At 38.4% G+C, this 19,356-nt stretch overlaps 1 protein-coding gene across 8 annotated transcripts in view; it reads right to left on the reverse strand.

The window, feature by feature from the left end:
- Positions 1 to 258: 258 nt before the first annotated feature.
- Positions 259 to 19,356, reverse strand: part of NRG3 (neuregulin 3) — a 426,542-nt gene continuing 407,444 nt past the window's right edge. For 5 of the 8 annotated variants that reach the window (XM_072870984.1, XM_072870982.1, XM_072870987.1 and 2 more), the window contains 3 exons: positions 18,374 to 18,501; positions 9,306 to 9,476; positions 259 to 3,644 (listed from right to left, as the gene is read on the reverse strand). In XM_072870984.1, coding sequence (XP_072727085.1) covers positions 3,137 to 3,644; positions 9,306 to 9,476; positions 18,374 to 18,501 — 807 coding nt within the window. In that variant the 3' untranslated portion in view covers positions 259 to 3,136. Of the gene's footprint in view, positions 3,645 to 5,347; positions 5,482 to 8,094; positions 8,659 to 9,139; positions 9,229 to 9,305; positions 9,477 to 18,373; positions 18,502 to 19,356 lie in introns of those variants that run through there. The other 3 variants (XR_012043908.1, XM_072870988.1, XM_072870989.1) reach the window with 3 other exon arrangements.

Here is a 19,356-nt window from a genome sequence, read left to right on the forward strand (position 1 = left end):
CTGGGAACAGATGTAATTTTAGGAATGAACTGCATGTCACACTGACTTGCATCCCTTCCGATCCACTGAGTTCAATAGGACCATTAGGGTCAGAAGTAAAGCAAAAGTTGGCCTACCATTTTGGCTGTTTTAGTACAACTTTCTTTTGTGTCCTCTACATAATTAATTGCCAGACCTCAGGGAAAATGTCGTCCCTTTCACTGTAAAATAGGACGGTCCACAGAGGAAAATAGTTGCATTAGAGAAACACACAAACGGCATTAAGGCTACCTAGTTTGATGTTTTCAACCCTTTTTCTTTTCCTCTGCAAACAATGACAGTTTCAATAGGATCTGAAGCCATACTCTTTACAAATAATACACTAGTCTGTCATATGGTTAATATTAACGTCTCTCTATTCAAACATGCTGAAAACTGAATAGAACAGTTAACATATAACAGTCACACATCCTTTGCTGAGTACAAGATCGCATCTCTAACATGAACTGAATATATCCTCACCATTTCAGATCTTCATCTGTCATTCAGTCAAAAATTTCATTCTCTTAATACATTGCTCTTCCCCTCTTTCTGGCTCTTTCGGGGGCGCTGAGTGAACACATTCTCTCCATAAAGGCATTGCTTATGATATGGTTCTTTCTTCAACAGGAATCTTGCCGTGTGTTTCCAATACATTGCCAAAGGTGAATTTGCACAGTTTGGTAGGATTTGGGGGCAAGGCGGCCTTACATCTGGATCAAAAAGATTCAATTTTGAAACATGTATTTGGGCAGGATTCTGCACTTTATTGCAGAGAGACCATCTCTTGATGAAATTAATGGTGAGCAATGAATTAATTGTGATCACACTTCACAAATTATTGAATCAGAGCTTTGTATAGTAGACTCCTTTTTATATTACAGATATGTTCATGAGGCTTGTGGGCAGAGGCAAGCTCACTTTGCTCATGTCCTGAGCTGGCGGGATGTAAACGGTGTTGACAGAAAAGTCACACGACTGTAGGGATGCAAAGCTGAGCCCCACCTAATACACCTCGTCTTTCAGAGGGTTTATTTAGTGTGAGCTCGGGGCCATATCTACCGCTGTCAGCTCAGCTCATGCACAGTGAGACTGTGCCCAGCCACGACACACTGCAGAAATACGTCAGGGTGAGACCACTCCTCATGGTGATCGCACCTTACTGCTACAACAAAAGCTCTGTGTCTTTGAAGAAGGGAGTCTGAACGAGGCATGCTCCATCTTGGGGCATAAAGCATAGTTTGCCCTCAACTGTATTTTTATTGAAAACACACAGCAAAGATTACAGCCATAGAAAGTTCTGTAAACAAGACAATTTCATCAACTTTATCTTAAAAAAAAACCAAAACCACAAAAGAAACCCAAAATAAGACTTGCTAAATGAAGACTGTGAATAGTAATTTTTTTTTACTGCCTTAACAAAAAAAAATGACATACACCTTCAGCATTTCTTTTCCAAATTTACTTGACAGAGGTTAAAATATTGCTTTATTCTGACTCAACATACAACAGCACTGCATGATCGATTGTGCTATTTTGGGAAGTCTTGGGACTTGTGAACTGGAAAGTCTGGGGCACATTAATAAATTTAACAATTAATTTGCTGCAAAGGAATATTTTAATACATTCTGTATATACTGTAAATTTTTCTTAATCAATCTTCTGACATTAACCAGGGAAGGCTATTTAGCAATTATTTATTATAGTTCATTTTCTTTTTCCCCACGAATAAGCAGATATTTTAATACTAATAAAAACCGTAATGTGTGTGTCACTGAACCCAATTAATTGCATTATTGGCATATTGTGTTACAATTTATGGGGGGAAGAGGGACTCAAAAGAAAGCAAATGCAAAAAATGCTTATAATGTGATTGAGATACGGCAACGAGGAAATGACATTTCTTCTCTAAGGCCTTGATCCCCTGCAGGGAGTGATATGGTGGAAACCATCTGCTCTTATATAGCCCCATTAGAATCAGATCTGTGCATGCTTGTGGGTCTGCCCATACTGAACCATCTGCAGGGTTGAAGCTTTAAAGTTCACAAGCCTAAGCCACGATTAATTAAAGTGACTGGAGAACTGAAAGCGGGAACAAATTAGGGCAGTGTGGACACTTATTGGCTTGATTTTGATCATAGTGGATCTCCCTGACTCTTCTCTGAACAACTTATAATAAAAAATAAGTTAAAAAAATACACATACACTCGGAAGTGCTCCTTGAGAGCTTACAAATGCCTTCAAAGTATAACAGTATAGAAATGTTAAGGGGTCGGTAATGAACAAAGGAGTTTATGTTCCCGCTCAAAAAACCCAAACCAAAAACCAAAACCAAACCTGTTGTAATACACACTTTTGCACTTTCTCTTGTTCTTCCTCACTGTCCACCAAGGCAGCTCTGATAGGCAAAGCTCAGAAGATGGAGTAGTCGCGGGCTCCTGACCACTGCATCTCTACAGACCCCAATCCCACTCCACACTTGGCCAAACCCAAAGCTCCTAAATGTTTGCATTGACTGTCTTGGGCTGACTGACACATTAAAGTAAGGTCGAGAGTTAAGCATCTGGCTCAATTGAGGGATTTATTGTCATTCCACAGTAGGTGCCAGACCTCAGAAGCAGACGCCTGCGTGCCTGTTTCCATGGTATGAACCTGGAACCAAGAGGAGAGGGGGAGAGGGGACCGGGTCTGTGCTGGGGTGACGGGACTTGCTCTCCAGGATCTGAATCCCTGGCCAGCAGCTCACTGCAGTGCTGCCCTGAAACCAGAAATGAATCTAAGAATGGTCTTGGCATTTACTGAAAAAAGGATGCATAGCCTAAGCCTTCGGACAGCTGAACGGGACCGTGGTACAATGCTCTGTAACTGAAACTGTATGTGTAATCCTGCCTAGAAAGCACCTGATGTACGCTTCATCCCTCCTGGAACTTTTCCCTTAAAAAAATATTTTGTTAAAAAACACTATGATATGAGGGCGATTGACTATTTGGTTTCTTCTAAGTAGATGCTCTTAAATTAATGCATATAAATAATTTGTATTTAATCTCCTCCCTTCCTGTTTAGCAAAGCATCGAATGCACAGATCTCTTGTTTCCCCTCCCACAACCCCCACACAAAGTCACTTGGTCAATACTGAGTCTCTTTGCGTTTCGCTTTTTAAGACAAATTGTGCCTCTCGCTCTGACTTGGCCATGGGGCTCATGGGCAGAAAGGCCGTGTTTTCGCTCGCGCTGCTCTCTGCTTCTACGCTCGCCAGTTCATAGTCCTCCGACCTCCTCGCGTCCGTCAGAATCCGAATCTGCTCCTGCACAGTTTCTAGCAATATTTTCACTTCGTGTTGTTCTGCTATAAGACAATTACTGACCGGGGAACTCACATTGACAAGTTCAGCTGAATAGGAGTTTTTGCACCATTTGATGCCTGTTACTTCAGAAACATTTTGCATTTGCATGCAGGCTTCGTCCAAGCCCACAGACGGGATGATGGGAACGGAGTTGGCCCTTGAAGATGAATAGCCGACCAAGTCCTTCTGATCCACGTTATTAAAATAAGGGGTTGTCTCTCTTGAAGGCAGTTGCATATTTATTGAAGTATTCTGAGGAGTTTTTAAACCACTGGATGAATACCTGGAAAGAGTAAAAAGAAGTTTTTGTTGTACATCAAGTGGTCAGATGCAACCGGCAGCAGGAACCCTGTCTGAAATTCAGTGAACTATGCTGAAAAGATACATGTCATTTTTCTCTCACACTAGGAGCACTTGGTAATAGCGTGGCCCTGGGGAAAACAACAGACTCTGGAGACCTGGTTTTGATTCTCAGATCTGCCGGTGGCAAACCACTGCTTTTCTCTCGGCCTCGTTTTGCCCACCAGTATGTGAGGATAACGACAATTCCTTTTAAAAAGCTTTCAGGAGTTATACCGTATTACAATTAATTTTGTTTGAAATTAAATTTGAAATTCCATTCCTATGTTCCTAACTGGGGAAATGGATTGATGCTTTCTTCAACATTAGAACTCTCAATGTCAAATGTCTATTTTAAAAAGATTGGCCTGATTTTTTTTCTTAGATCTCATCTGGAAATAGAGCTAATACATTGGGCTTGAGTGTTTCCAAAAAAATCCTTTATCCTCCATTAATACGTATCATAGGATGATTTTACTTATTGTGAGGCAACTTCGGTGAATTTTTATCAATGTTTCCATTTTTTTTCAAAGCCAAATTCATTATTCTGATCAGAAAGTGTTTTCACATACAGGAAATACTTAAAAAACAGAAATGGAAAGTATACTAAATATAAAATAAAGGAAACAATGAAAAAAAAAAAGATGTTTCCCATCTGAGAAGTAGTCTTACTAGAAATCTGGTGCTCTAAGAGTTCCTATATCTACTAGTCATGATTGCCAAGGACCATAGACATCACTTCAGTACCGGAACATATTTTATTTATAATCAGCTTTGTGATCATCTCATCATTTAATAAGGCAAGCTAATGGTGAAGTCTAATATGTTTTATCCATGGATGAGGAAAGCAACATTTAGATCTGGTGTGGAAGCAGGTGCTTTGACCTCTGACTTGAAGGCTATTTTTCTGAAAGCCTGCTGGACTTCACTAGGGATAGCCTTCTACTCATACGTGCCTTGCTGCTTTTGGCATTAGCAGAAGGAGAACTATGGAAAAGAAAGTAAAATGCATGAAACAGCCATAGTCCAATATTAGCGTACAACACTAATTAACTGGAAAGGCTTCCTTTGGCCCCATCCTCCTGGCGAGCTGTCAGACAGGAGAGAGAGGAGGAGACATCTTTAGGCTCATTTCCAGCAGAGCACTGCTGACTTGTAATTAACTTGTCTATGGTGGCACGGTGTTTGTACAACTGCTTGACACATTAACCTGTACATGAGAACACACGCAGTTCTGTGCAGCCCCCGTACGAAAACTCTCCAGGCATCCCCAAAAGACCAGAGAACGCAGCTGGGAGCTCTGCAATAAGGAGGAGGTGTTGTGATCTTTGCTGCTACCTGATGGAAAGAGATACCTGCTTTGGGAAGTGGGGCCCAGGGGAATAATATAGCAAGCAGCTTTTTTGGATACGTGATAGAACTTCTTGTACATGCTGTACAGCTGCATTTATGTTTTATGTCTGAGCCAGCTGAGACTCAGCTTTTGGTTAATTACATTTGCACTATGCTTAGACACACTTGTGGCCACTTACGGAGGGCCTTTTTAGAACAGTTTTCAAGAATCTGTATGAATGAAGTACTGATCAGGGATATTATTCCCGAGGGAGGACAATTAAAAAAAATAAATGAAAACAAAACAGTGCAGACCTTTGGGTTGTGCCCATTCTTGTTTCCTTTGCTTATTATATAATTGTTCAAACGACTATAGCTGGAGAGATCGCATCAGTTGCATTATTCCCTTTTTTGGTAATTCAGGCCCTAAATATATTCTGGGCTGCACCCTGAAAACAAAGGGAGTGAATGTTTTTAATGAATTTCACATGCAAAGGATGTATTATATGGATGATATATAAGCAAAAACAAGAAAAGACTGAATTAAAATGGGTTTGGTGAGAAAACAGTAACATTTGCCAATTCCATAATACATATTCAATTATTCTTGGTATTTTGAAAACTAATTGGCAGCAACAATAACATGTAATGCAATGCCTGGCATATTTCTATAATATATTTTGAAGTACAGATAGACACACCAATTTTATGCCAGAATTACATGTTTCTGCTCTGTGCTCACAGGGCTTTCAAAGGAGGACTGAGGATGAATTAAAGCACATATGCTGTGTGCAATAAGCAAGGTATTAAACTAGTAGGGATATTACATCTAAACCGTGTGAGACCCAGCTTTTGGTTAATTACAAACTGATCCGTGCTTCTACTTGTGACACCAGACTGCTGCTGTTTTCAATAGACTGAGACTTAGATCTACAATTGCAGAATCTTAATTACACTTCCTATAATTACCTTTCCTAGTAACTATAGTTCCTCCTAAGAAAGATATCTGTTTTTTAATCTGAAAAATGATTTTGTCTGAATAGATTCATTCATGTGCATATATTTCAAAGTGCAGCTCTCTCTCCACCCTCTTCCTAAAACCAAGCAAAAAAAGAAACTCAAACATTTATAAATATGCAACAGTCATTATGTTATACTCATACAGTGTTTAAGAGTTTAAATTAAAGAATAAAACTGAAAGAAGCATAATAATTTTACTGCCCCCTTAAAATAGATATTAAAGAGAGACAGAAGGGATTGGAACTTAAAATACGAAATTGTTTTTATTTAGCATAGTACCAATAGCTGCTGCTATAGGTGGTCAGTATATAAGCCTGATGACAAGGTTCATTAAGGTGAATGGGAGTCATTCTAGTGGCATTACCAGGCTTTGGTTCAGCCTTGTAAACACATATACCTATATATGCACACCCCGTTTTCTACCTGTAGATACAGCACATTGGGTCTTGTATACATAAACCCTTTTCTATCTGTATATATACACATTCACAGGCTATAAGGCACTACTTCTAACACTTCATACCGTGTAACGCAAACAGCTGTCACTGAAAGCATGCGATCAAACTGCTGTCCACTTAACTGCACGTAAACTCGTGACATCCTCAGGGACTCGAATCAGTCTCTGAGATGCGGCTGGCATGGAGATGGTTTGTTTTCTTTAAGCCCCTCATTTCAAGCAGGTTTTTCTACTCCTTCAAGTAGCATACTGATTTAATAACTGATATTAGCTGTATTTGACTCAAACTCTGCAAATATTAGATCCTGTTGCAAATAATGAGATCTGCTGTTTCTTGAAGGCAGCAAAAACTTTCTTCTCAATGTGGGATGGGAAGAGGAGCACTTTTACAGGGCTAGACAAAAACTAATCAGGTAAATTAGCCTCTTTTCTGTCAAATATAAACATACAAAATCTGACTAAACTTCAGCCAGAGGTGCTGATTGGTGAACTTCAGAAGGCTCACAGAATTAGGGAGATAAACCACTTTGATTTGTGCATCCCTGTAGGGAAAGATGGAGGTGAAAAGGGAGAAGGAAGGAAGGAGTGTAACTTCTGCAGGGAACAAGGGAACTTTACATTTGGGCTGGAAATCTAATAAGAATACCAATGCTAAGAAACTAGCAGATATTTAGATGGTAAAAAGCCATCTGATTTGGGGGAAACCTCTTCCTGAGTTAGAAGAATTCCACATAAAGTAGAATTAGTGAATTATTTTTTATTTTTGTTCAGAGATAAGATGTGTACTTATATTTTGGTTGAAGAGGTGACTTCATTGCTGCAACACAAAATAACTTGCAAAAAGTTTTGTTACACTTAAAAGACTTCATTTTCATAAAAAGCATCACCAGTAAAACATTGTAATAAAACAAGTTCAAATAATTGCTTTTGTTTTCATGCCTAACATTGACATTGTAAAAATTCATTTCCATGGGTACTAGTTGAAGACTTTTGGTATCGTCTTTGTGATATACCCAGACTGCTGTGACTCCCTGTCACAACACCACCTGTTGATGCACTCAGAGGACTCCTTCAGAGAACGGTCCCATCGTTAGAGGCACTATTAGGAAGGTCTAATTCTACAGACATCCCTAGCGCACAAAATACGGATGAAGTGCTGTAGTGGACTGAGGCCAGAAGGGGTTACAGTCTGATCCAAATATCAACCTTTTGGAGAACTGTAAATTTAAACTATAGGCCAGTACAAGATGATGCTTGTAATATCACACACTGATTTCCTAGAGAAGAGTAAATACAACTACCCAACAAGACAGCTTTGCTGCTTTCTACCTCACTTCTCAACCTAGGAAGAGGCTGCAGCACTCTCCAGAGCCTGCGTGGCCAGACGGAAGGCTCTTAGCCTGCCCCTTTCAGGAAGGGTTGCATTTGGAGTCACAATTTTCATAAGGAATTATACACACGTTATCATACAAATGAACAATAATACATTTACTGAAAGAAGTAATAAACAAGTTTTTCCTTAGAAGAAGCAAACAGTAACAATCAAAGAAGTACGAGACAAATATGTACTTTTTAAAAGAAGTCACCAGGCACCCAAACCTTTTGCCGCTTTGCTTTCTCCCTTCCTAGGTAAGCCCTGTTCTTGGTCTGTCTTTCCTAATTGTTGTGGCCAACTTTATTAGGTAGATTCAGCTACAAAACATTTAGCGAGCCGAGTCCCCCTCTCACAGAATACCCCAGACTGGGTGATCCTGCTGCAGGTCGGAAAATGCAGCGAGGGAGGCGCAGGGGGAACGTGTGCCTGCGCGCGTGGCCGCACGTGCAACGACACACACGCCTAACGATGCTTATTCTCAGTCAGCACTTGTGGCTGTCACTTCCCAGGAGGTCCGAGTGGATAGTGGTAATAGCTCCTTTCTTCCCTGAGGAAAATTAAACACGTAGGTGACCTCGGTTCTGCACTTCATACAGCCAGTTCTGATACCAAAACGTACAGCTGCCTTCTTGTAGCGTAACTGTTCACTTCGCTGCACTTAGTTGTGACTTCCACGTGTCCAAATGAAACTGGTGTTGTTTTATTCTATTCCAGATATTGCTCCTAGTTTTACACATAATGTGTTTGTAGTGATTCTGGAGAGTGTTTGGAAATCTATAGGGATATATAAATATTATGCAAAATATCTCAGCAATTGCAAAAGACTTCAAAGGCAGCTGTAGGTGCTCAGGAGCACTTCTGAAATTCAGACCTTATGTACAGCTGGAGCTCACACTCAATATTCTAATAAGCTGAATTAAAAAAGGAAAAATATTGGATTCTTTGTGCATTTTCAAAGACAAACCTGTGTGAAGTGATCGGTCTTCAGTCTACAGCAAACACACTTTGCAATGTACATAGATTTATTTAAAAAAACATGAAAGCTGAACTTCTGAATTATTTTCTCTTATTTACCCAGTGCTGATGGAAGAAAAAAATGCTATGCAAAAGTTACTAGAACTGCACATGATGGCACCACTAGAAAAAGGATCAATTATAAAGAGTAATGTTGACAATCACTTACGGTTTGTTCTGATCACTCCTACAGCCTTTGAGAGGCTTAAAAAGAGCAGCCAGCCAAATAAAAACGTATTACCTTCAAAGAGCCAGTACGCTGAAAACATTCTTCTGCTTTCAGTACTATAAACCCTGGATCCACAGTACACTACAACAAAGTTGGAAGGACTGTAATGGCAAAGCATATTAACCACGTAACAGCAGCCACTCACAAATTGGCTCACTTCAGTTATGTTATTACTTACCCGTGACAAGGTATTGTGTCCTGGTCTGTGATCCTTGACTCTTCTAGCTGTTGATATGCTGGTCCTGTAATTCCATTGAACCTACCCCGAGGCAAGGGAGGAGTCCTCCGAAAGGCATTTCTATGTAGCATCCCACTTTTTTGTCCTGGGCTGCAGCATGAAGAAAGACTTCTAGGAACAACACGAAGAGTACAGTAGAAATTATCACAGCAAAAGCATAAACTTCTGCAAAGTAAAGATTCAGGATTAATAACGCATGGATTACTGTTTTTATAAACTTTGCTGTGGCATTCTACAACGTCAGTAGAAATTATCTATGGAAATATAGTACTATAATCCACAGTTAGCTGCTGTTTATGTCGTATTTAATACACCACCTCCCTTCTAGGAATGAAAATAATTGCCCCGTATATTAAACATTTTCTTGTACTTGATGAAGGGTGCTTCTTTTTTTCCATGCTGCATACCATAATCCTGCTATATAGAGTTGACTCCTCAGAGAGTATAAATAAACAGCACAGCTCCATCATACCTGCAGCTGAGCTCAAAATCAGATCTTAGATTTAGAGCCCATTGTATCATCTATCAGCCTACGGGGTCCTGCTTCCTGATACAATGTTAAATTGGGAAAAAATATAAGTGAAGAATGTAAGTGAAGCTTATCAACTGCAGCTTGAAGAAATCATCTATGACACAAGTTTTCTCCATGTTGAACAAGATTTCTTTTCCATATTGTTTTATTCTTGTTTTATGTACATTGTTTTCTTCTTTAGACGTAGGCAAATACTGTGTTGTTTCTTTATGAGATATAATACAAACTTGAACATGATAAAAACAAGTAATAGTTTTCTACTTATTTTAGAAAATTGCTTTTGTAAACAACATTTCTGTACTTTTTCAGAAGGAGAATGGATTTTTTCCATTTTGTGCAGGAATTAAAAGGTATCTAGAATCCATAGCTTTGGTATATTAACCATAAATTCAGCTGTTGCTAATGCAAAAATAAGGGAACACAGAATTAAGGCAAGACATAACCTATTTCTACTGTTAACAGGTCACAGGACTGCACGGTGTGGCTGGCTATTCATTTTCCAGCTACTCCCATTTCTCTTGACATCTCCTGGGTCTCAGAAATGCATATATATTACCTAATACATGTATTACCTAATATTCGGTCACATCCTTAATGATGTTTTAATATAGGTTTTGCAGATGCATTTTAAGAATCATTATTTTTGGTTATGTGAATAGTTTCAACTTCTGATACAATTCAGCTATGCAAAAGACTTTTGATAAGTTTGGTTCCCTTTTCCTATTATAATATGACTTAAAAGCAATCTGCATTTTATACCTAGTGGGAACTTTATTTATAGTGAGGGCCACATCTACTCCCAAAGCAATTCTTGCTTAGACCAAGAATGTTGGACAAATTCTCTTGGAGCATACATTTCCATTAAAACCAAACTTTTGACCCCAAAGTCAAAACATAAGAAAGAAATTCAACAGTCTCTATCACTGCTCAGGCTAGCAGTGTGCCATCACGGTCTCCGCTCTGTTCTCTTCCACACTTTTACTTTCCTGGTGCTTTTTAATTGAAAAGATCAATAACCCATAGCAATAGCACTCCCTCAAGGATTTTCGATGCTTCCTTAAATAGATTTTTCCTGAGCTATTAAGGAGGCTGTGAAAAAACTTTTTTAAAAAACTGAAGTACTGCCCTTTCAATTCTGAAGGCTGAGTTCAAGTTGTGAGTTACAGTTCACATTCTGTAAAACAACACTACCACATCACAAAACAATTGACAATTTCTGCTCAGGAGAGTCTGAGATTATTACAGCAGGGGATCTTAAAAGATGCAGCTGAATGAATAATTCGTGATGGATAATGAATTTCAGGGATTTTTATTGATTGCAGTATATTCATCAATGTACTAGAAAAGTCAACAAACTGATTAACTTAACAGACTTTAGACTGATTGCAAAGATTTGAAACTAGAAAGGCATTGTTTAATTGATGCCCTTGCGCATCTTCCTTGTTGGATGAGAGCAGTGGCCTCCCATCTGATAACATGCACATGCAAATTCACAAAAGCTCTGCATTTGTAATAGATGCAATTGCAACACATACGGGTATACCTGAGATAATTGGTATAAACTGCAGCAAAGATGCATATAAATGCCCTATCTGTGCTTCCTTCAACTTGCACTGAAACTCTCGTTGCTATATCTAACACCAGATGATATAGGTTGGTAAAGGTGCATGGGCTGGTTAGACTGAAGGGCTCTGGCACACGCCAACATCTTCTTGCAATCACAGCAGCTCCAGCACCGACAGAGTTTAAGCAACCGATTTGTTGCTAATGTGAGGTTCTTATGCTTTCAACATTTCTGACAGAAAAAATGGAGGCAAAAATGAACAAAAATCATTTGTGGTCATGGACAAGACAAATTCACAAAGAAGGACCAGGAAATATTTACAGACAGTGCAGCTGCAAGCTGCAAGCTGCAGGATAACACTCATTTCTTGAAGCACCAAAGACAAGATAGTAACAATTCTTGTTAAAAGTTCTATGAAAAAGTAACTCCAGCATAACAAAGTTTTTCCTTTTTCACAAAACTTCTATGAACGTCAGCATACTCTTCCTCCAAAAATGTTAATACAGTCCCTCTCAGACTTCTGCTCTATTGCTCACGTGCAGTGTTCCTCTCTCTGAGGCAAACAATGCCTTTTGGATTTCTTCAGGGAATTTATCCTCCTTTAGCCACCATTATGGTTTCTTCCTCCTTGTACTCCAGTCTAACTGGGTAAAAGAAACCAGCCCACGTAACTGAGCTGTTCAGTAAAACAGACCAACAAGGAAAGCTGTAGCAGATATGTCTTTAAAATCTATTAAGCAATTACCCCGGAATAACAAAAATCAGAATATGTCTGAACTGCTTCACAAGTAATGCATAAACTAGGGAGAAATATAGTTCTTATGAATTAATGGCTTGAAAGAAGTAGTTCAACCATCTCTAAAGTTAATTAGGAACTTGGGATTCATTGTTGCAAATTATTTTGTGTGAAAATTTTCTTTAGGTTGAGCAAGCAAGTAAAAACAAAGTCTGTCTCAGGAGGTGGAGTATTCATAACTCCCAAGTGCAGTTAACTGTGTTCATGAAGAGAAGACTTGCAGTGAATTTACAGTAACTCTGGGAATCCCTCTGTACTACTTTTTAGTTACTTACTAAACAAAATTGATTATACATCACATTATGAACACATTCAGAAATAACTTTGTCAACAGGAACATGAAAAGCATTAACAAGAGGATGACAATTAAAGTGTTAAAACTTTAGATGGGATCCCAATCCCTCCCTTCTTGTTTAATAAGCACAATGGACCTACAGAAATAGTACTTATAACCATGGTTGTGTGTATGTCTATTTTACTTATTCTTTCCCCTTTTTTTCATGATTGTAATTAATGAAAAGGAAGATGCAAAGTTGAGGGAGGAAGGAAAGTTCTAAAACTGATTGTAAATACTCTGGCTCTGTACCTGCAAAAACTATACAGAGAGGCATATTATATTACATGCTATATTATCTACTGATCACGAGATGCAAATATTAGTGTTGAAGACATGGTTTTTGTCCTTGCAAGACAGATAGATACCCCAAATAGATACCCCAATGACAGAGCTAGCTGCCAGACAGTGTCTTGTGATGTTCCCTAGGAGCCACTTTTAGGCTAAGTTAGACAATCTACTGCTAACATTTGTACAGATCAACTATTCAGACTTTCAACCAATTTTCAGTTTCAATAAAAAGAATCTGTTATACCTGAGAACATAAGCATCTCTCCACAAATACCATGCAACAAGAATAATGATGTATCGCGAAGCCCTTTTGTCAGACTGTTTACAAGAACGAGATGACACACAATGAGCGTATCTCTGTGGGAGCCTGTGTTATAGATGGCTCCCCAAAGGGAGAAAGTTAACATAATGTTTGGGACTTCAACAAAGCTGTATGTGATTAAAATAATACTAAGATTGTAAGGAGATTATTATGCCAAAAAAGCCGCGGCATAAGAGAACTGAACTTAATAGTGTTATCCATTTTTTCTCTATAGTGTCCTGTATTCCCAGCATTTAAACATCCCTCTTTTCCTGTGTCTTTGCAAAGTAATCATGTACTGTCTCAATACATGATTACTGCCTAGGAAAACAATCTACAATGGCACGATGACCTGTGTTTCCTAGCTTGTGTTTATGAACCGTTAGAGCTGGGCAGGTTCTCAGCCCAGGTGATGGAGTGGGACTGTAGCCTGCTGTTTGCAAAACTCTCTTCTCCCTTCACATATGCAGGAGAAGCTTTCCAGCAGCCAGCCTATACCTACAAAACCACTCTTGATTTCTGAAATGGGAGCATTGTTGCCTCCATTATATATTCACATATTCAGGAATAGCACGTGCCGGGGCTGATCGGGGACTTTGCAACTCTACATAAATCCTTCAACACTACCTATATTATCTGGTCAGCATCCCGGTTCCACCAGATAGATACATACAATAGGAAAAGGGAACAGAGCATTCGAAGGTACCTCAGTGGCACAGAGTTTGATCATCTGCTGTAACTTCATCATATACTCCCTGTAGTGCACTGATCAACCTCCATCCCAAAACTACAATGATAACCAGGCTACTACTCCAGAAAGTTGTTCTATATTGAAAACTTGGAGGCTTCTTTTCAGTTTAAAATTATTTATGATAAGTATACCTCTATTTGTCATATGTGCCACCATACTCCTCCATTTTAAATAGGTCTTTTACTTCTTGTTATGCTTTCTCTGATGTATTTATAAGCAGCAGTCATATACTCTTTTCAGTCTTCTGAACTGAAGACTGAAACAAGACAGACTCTCTAACACTTTCTATGGAACACAGATTATTCATTCCTCATAAGCTCATGAATGCAATTTGAGTCCATAGTAATCAGGAGGCCATTTTAACCAGGTGAGATAATAGTGGTGTATTCTCATGCTATATTCAAATAAGTGACAAGTGTCTCATGAAGTGGTTTTAATGTTTCTGACTTTCTGATGGAAATGCCTTAATACTTCCTCTCATCCCATTTATCTTTTGCACAGCTGCATCACTTTGTGACTTGGTTATCCTTTGACCAAGTAGTATATACTGAACCTTTTCTTCCTCATTTGTTTCTTAAATTTTGTTATTAGTTCCCAAATGCCTGACTTTGTATTTAGTACTGCTGAGCTTCAATCCACCTCTCTGATGCCACTCTTCAAAGTTATTCAATTCATTCTTTATGTCTAGATCTTTATCTGTACTGAGTCTATCTTTAAACTAATTTTTTCAGTATATTCCAACTTTTTTGCGCCAAAGTCATGCACAAAAGCATTAAACAAAATTTGTCCCCAACGTTGACTAATTCTTTGAGAGCTCCATTAGTGCTCCACTGGTGAATGTCTTCAGCCCAGCACTTACCTTCTCAATGTAACTCCTTAGCATCTCCCTTCTAACCACCTCTGTATATCTGCATTATAGTTTTTCTGCCTCTCTACTTTCGCCCATTAAAGGCATTAGACACATGTGACAACAAATCAAATGTTGACTGAGGCTGTGTAGAGATCTAGCTCACCTACACCAAATACAAAGAAAGTCAGCACTGTAGTGTTACAGGAACTGCTGCTGGTAAACCTCATGATAGTTTTTAGCCTTTTTTACATCTACCCAAAGAATCTGCTTCCCTCACCTTTGTCCTAAAGCCTTGACTAGTCTAATTCAACATAATAGGTCTTCAGTTCCTTCGATAAATTTTTCCTCTTCCTAAATATTTGACATTTGATATTCCATCATCACATGGTGCAGCTCCCATTTTGATAGATTTTGCTACCAGAGTTGAAATTTCATGAGCCAGTTCCTCTTCCAGACTTCTTTGATCAAGATTAACCAGACCGTCTTGACTTGAGGGCTTTGATTTCCGCATTTTACTTCCACTTTGACTGTAGTAACGTCTATTTTCATACATTTGATTCTATTTCCATTCTACCTTCGTCCTTAAATAATCATCCTAACTGAAAAATATTCATTCAGGATTGCCCTAACTGCTTCATATATTATCTCTGTCCCACCATCAGCTTTACTTCTTCCTGTATAGTACTCCTCTTCTTTATACAGCAAGAGCAATTGATTGCTTTCAATATTACCAGTAATTCTTAACTCTCAATGATTCCTGGAAATGTTCACTTCAAGCACGACTTCTTGCCCTCTGTGATATAGTTTGTTTCTTCCTTTACACCCCATTCCTTTTAGTAAATTTCTCCAGAAAACTATGTTATTTCCTTGGGAAAATATCAGATACCTTATACTTTCTCTCTTTCAGGCTTCCTCTGCCTTTACATTCTTAGTTGCTTTAGTTTATCAATACTTGCTCTTTGAAATTCAATAGCCTTACTTACAGAATAACTTTAATTTACTCTTTCTTTCAATTTAAACTGCATCAATTATATTGGGAGCATAAAGAGTAAAAGGCTTAATAAATAAAAAAAAATTGATTTTACCGTGGTTTTCATGGTGTTAAAAATTCATTAAAATGCACACACAAATTATTTTAAATTTTAAAGTAAGTTTATCCTATTTTGGCATTTTTGTAAGACAATACAACTGCTCTAGGCTGAAAGCCTGTGTTTGGCTTTCATCATGGTATTCTCTGAAATGAATCCCTTCAAAATCAATGATGACTGAATCAATGAATGAAAGTCAGGATGACTAATTACCAAGAAAACTGCTATTCAAAGGGATCACAACTCAATCCCATAATTAACAAAACTCTAATTTGTTTCTATCTGTTAGAAATTAAGACAGTACGGGTTTTCCTTTTACTAAAATCAACAGATAATCTGAGATGAATTTTTGAGCATATTGTATACTTTACAGGAAATGTACTGATTAAACACATTTGTTAATTTCCAGTTCTGACAGTACTAAGAGTTGTTTTACATATGCAAGCAGATGATGTAAAATTCTGCTACCGTAATAACAGTGCATAATACAGGTGAAATATTTTAGGAGTAAGATTCAGTGGAGATTCCAATTTTCAATTCAATCTCTGCAGTAATTCTTTGCATGCAGCTGAGGTTGGTCGAGACAGAAAATTGCTATTACCTAGTAACCTGAGTGAAAGAACTAGGTGATCTCTGTCAGTCAAATTCAGCAACCCCAAATGATTCCCCACCTTGATAATCTTACTGCCAGGCCAAACCTGTATTGGTTTTAGGAACTGGAAACAGGCAGCTCCTGATTTTAAGGAATAATCACCCATCATTAGTGCCCTTGAAAAGACCAGCAGAGAAAACAGGTCTGGACACAGAACAAAATATTTCCAAGCAAGCAGAAACAAAACAATAATATAGTTTAACAGCAGCATAAAACAGAGAACATGCAGAGCTGCTGTAATTTTTCCAGGCTCATGTCAGGTTTGGAAAGGAATGAAGGGATGTTTAGGACAAAATGTATCCCAGTAAAAAAAGAAGTTTCCTCACTTGGCCACATTTGACCATTTGGCCACACTGAACACTATTTAGAAACTAAAGAAGCCGAGTAAATTAGGAAGCTGTCACATGGTGCATAAACTAAAGACAGCCTTGTAAGTCTTAAATGTTCAAATCCATTGCATGTTTTATAAAGCAAGGGCCTTGTATAATAAATCTTAAGTTATAAAACTACAAAGAGAATTCTTTATAAATTAAGCTAGTCACTCTACATCTTAAAACAGTTCTAAAACAAACACTCTTAAGATAGTCTGGCCCTTGACATCTGCAAATAAGATGACTGTTGGGGTGGTGGTTTTTTTGTTTGTTTTTTTTTTTTTTTTTTTTTTCTGGGAAAGAGAAATTTTGTGTACAAAGGTTTTAAAATGAGCAATCTAGGATTCTGCATTAGTTCACTGTAAATTCAGTGTGGCTTATTCTGTAATTTCCCTATGGAAAACAGGGATTCATTCAGCTTTTATTTTAAGTGACATTCATAAACAGAAGAAATATTTTCAGTCTTTAATTTATTTCCATATTTTTGAGCTTAGGTAATGTCATGGCACAGCACCTAAAATATTTCAAACTTGGATACTGCAACCATGTTATTAAAGGTGAGGGAATGTCACTGTGTTTTTTCTGAACTTCACCTTTTGACTAAATGGAAATAAAATTCCCCCCAGAACTTCAGTGGAAAGCATTCTAGGCAACAGTTCCATCATAGTTCATCTATGTTCAGTAAAATTATTAAGCATATTTTGAAAATCTCTGTGCAATAAGGAATAAGCCCTAAGAAATGGATCTGACATGACAGTTAGCATTATTTTTTCATGCCAAATTAAAGGCTTAAGTAAGGTAAAAGTAGATAGGACCCAAATATCCCTTCCTGGCTCACATGCTGCACTTTGGTAGGTCAAGCAAATCATTCATTCAAAAGAGAAGGAACATGTAGCTGACTGGGGACTGCAATGAAAATGCACCAGATACTACAGAAGCTAGATCATAACCTCACGCAATCCGAGACTTTTTTTTTTTTAGTAATTTAAAAAAAATAACCTTTTAATAAATAAGACTTCCATTCCTGATTATCTAGCCAAAAAAATTCTGAACTCCTTTTTCTCAGGGTGCTCTGGACCAGACGTTCCACCACCACTATTGCTTATACCAGACACAAATTTGGTTTCTAGTGCCGTAATGAAGCATCTGCACTCTTTTTAATCCAAAAAGACTATAAGCAGAATTCTAATCCAAACGCCATCCCGTGATGGGTGACTTTCCTCTTTTTTTCCTCTTGGAAACAACCATCCAAACTTTTTAAAGATTAGTTTTCAAAGGCCACCATGTGTTCATAAATAAGCAGCTAAGAAAATGCTTGGACATCTGCTCCATGAGTCGGCTGAGGCTCTGCTGGTACCATATCACTCAGCATCTCTCCTAGTCCCCGCGCACAGTAGTCCTGCACATGTATCCAGCACCAGTTCAGCGACATCCCTCGGCAGCCTGCCAGATCTCCCATCAGACAGCCATTTGCTTACCTATGTTGCTTGATGGGCTGGGTTCCTCTGTCGGGAGACAAGGCCTCTGGGAAAGACTGAGGGCCTGAAAAACTAGACTCCATAACTTTGTCCAGAATAGGCCGAGGATGCCTATCTGTTTTTGAATACTGTGGCACAGAGAATAGAATTAATTAATACACAAAAGGCAAAGTACATTGTTGATGCTATTCAATCAGAATTCAAATTGGAGTGGGCTAAGAAGTGCTCTATTGCATTTTTAAATTAACATTAGGCATTGCAAGTAATACATTCATTCACGACTGTTTACATAGCGGAAAGCACCGGTACTCACTACCCCCATTACCTTCTCCATATCAAAATGCCAATATCTGCATTAGTAGCAAAATTACTGACTGATCTGCCCATAATGATAGGGAACACTGATCCCTTTGAATAAAAGCCTGTTTTTGTGGCTCTCCATGCAGAGACTGAGACACCAAAACACATCTCAGAGGACAGTCAGCACCTTCTTGGGTCCTTTGGTGATTTCAGTCAAACACTGCTTTTATCAGCATGCGTAACTATGAAAACCAAACTGAAACAGCATTTGTATCATCAGATAAGTAAGAAAAATATTTGAATCCTATCCATAGAGCCAGATAGCCCTTCTGAACAAGTCTGAAACTTTTGACCTGGGAGTATCTGTGCTAGTAAGAACAGCGTAAACATAATTCTTCTTGTGGCAGTTGTAGGCGTAGGGCAGTCTCTGGGCACATAGTGAGACACAAAGGTCTGTAAAGCAGACACCAAACATGAACAAGAACAGATTTTCTTCTTGCTTTGTGATTCAACTGGAAATTTAGCAAAAATTGTGTCTCTGATCCTGAATGGAGCCAGAAAGTCAAAGTATAAAAAAAAGCTGCATTTTGGCTTGGAAGAAGAATCAATGTTGTTAGTGGTTACTGGGCAATATCTCAGAGATATGAGAGGTTAACCCACATTTCCACTCAGGTATGAAAAAT

This window comes from Ciconia boyciana, chromosome 8, assembly GCF_034638445.1.
Source record: "Ciconia boyciana chromosome 8, ASM3463844v1, whole genome shotgun sequence".
In the NCBI taxonomy this organism is placed as follows: Eukaryota; Metazoa; Chordata; class Aves; order Ciconiiformes; family Ciconiidae; genus Ciconia; species Ciconia boyciana.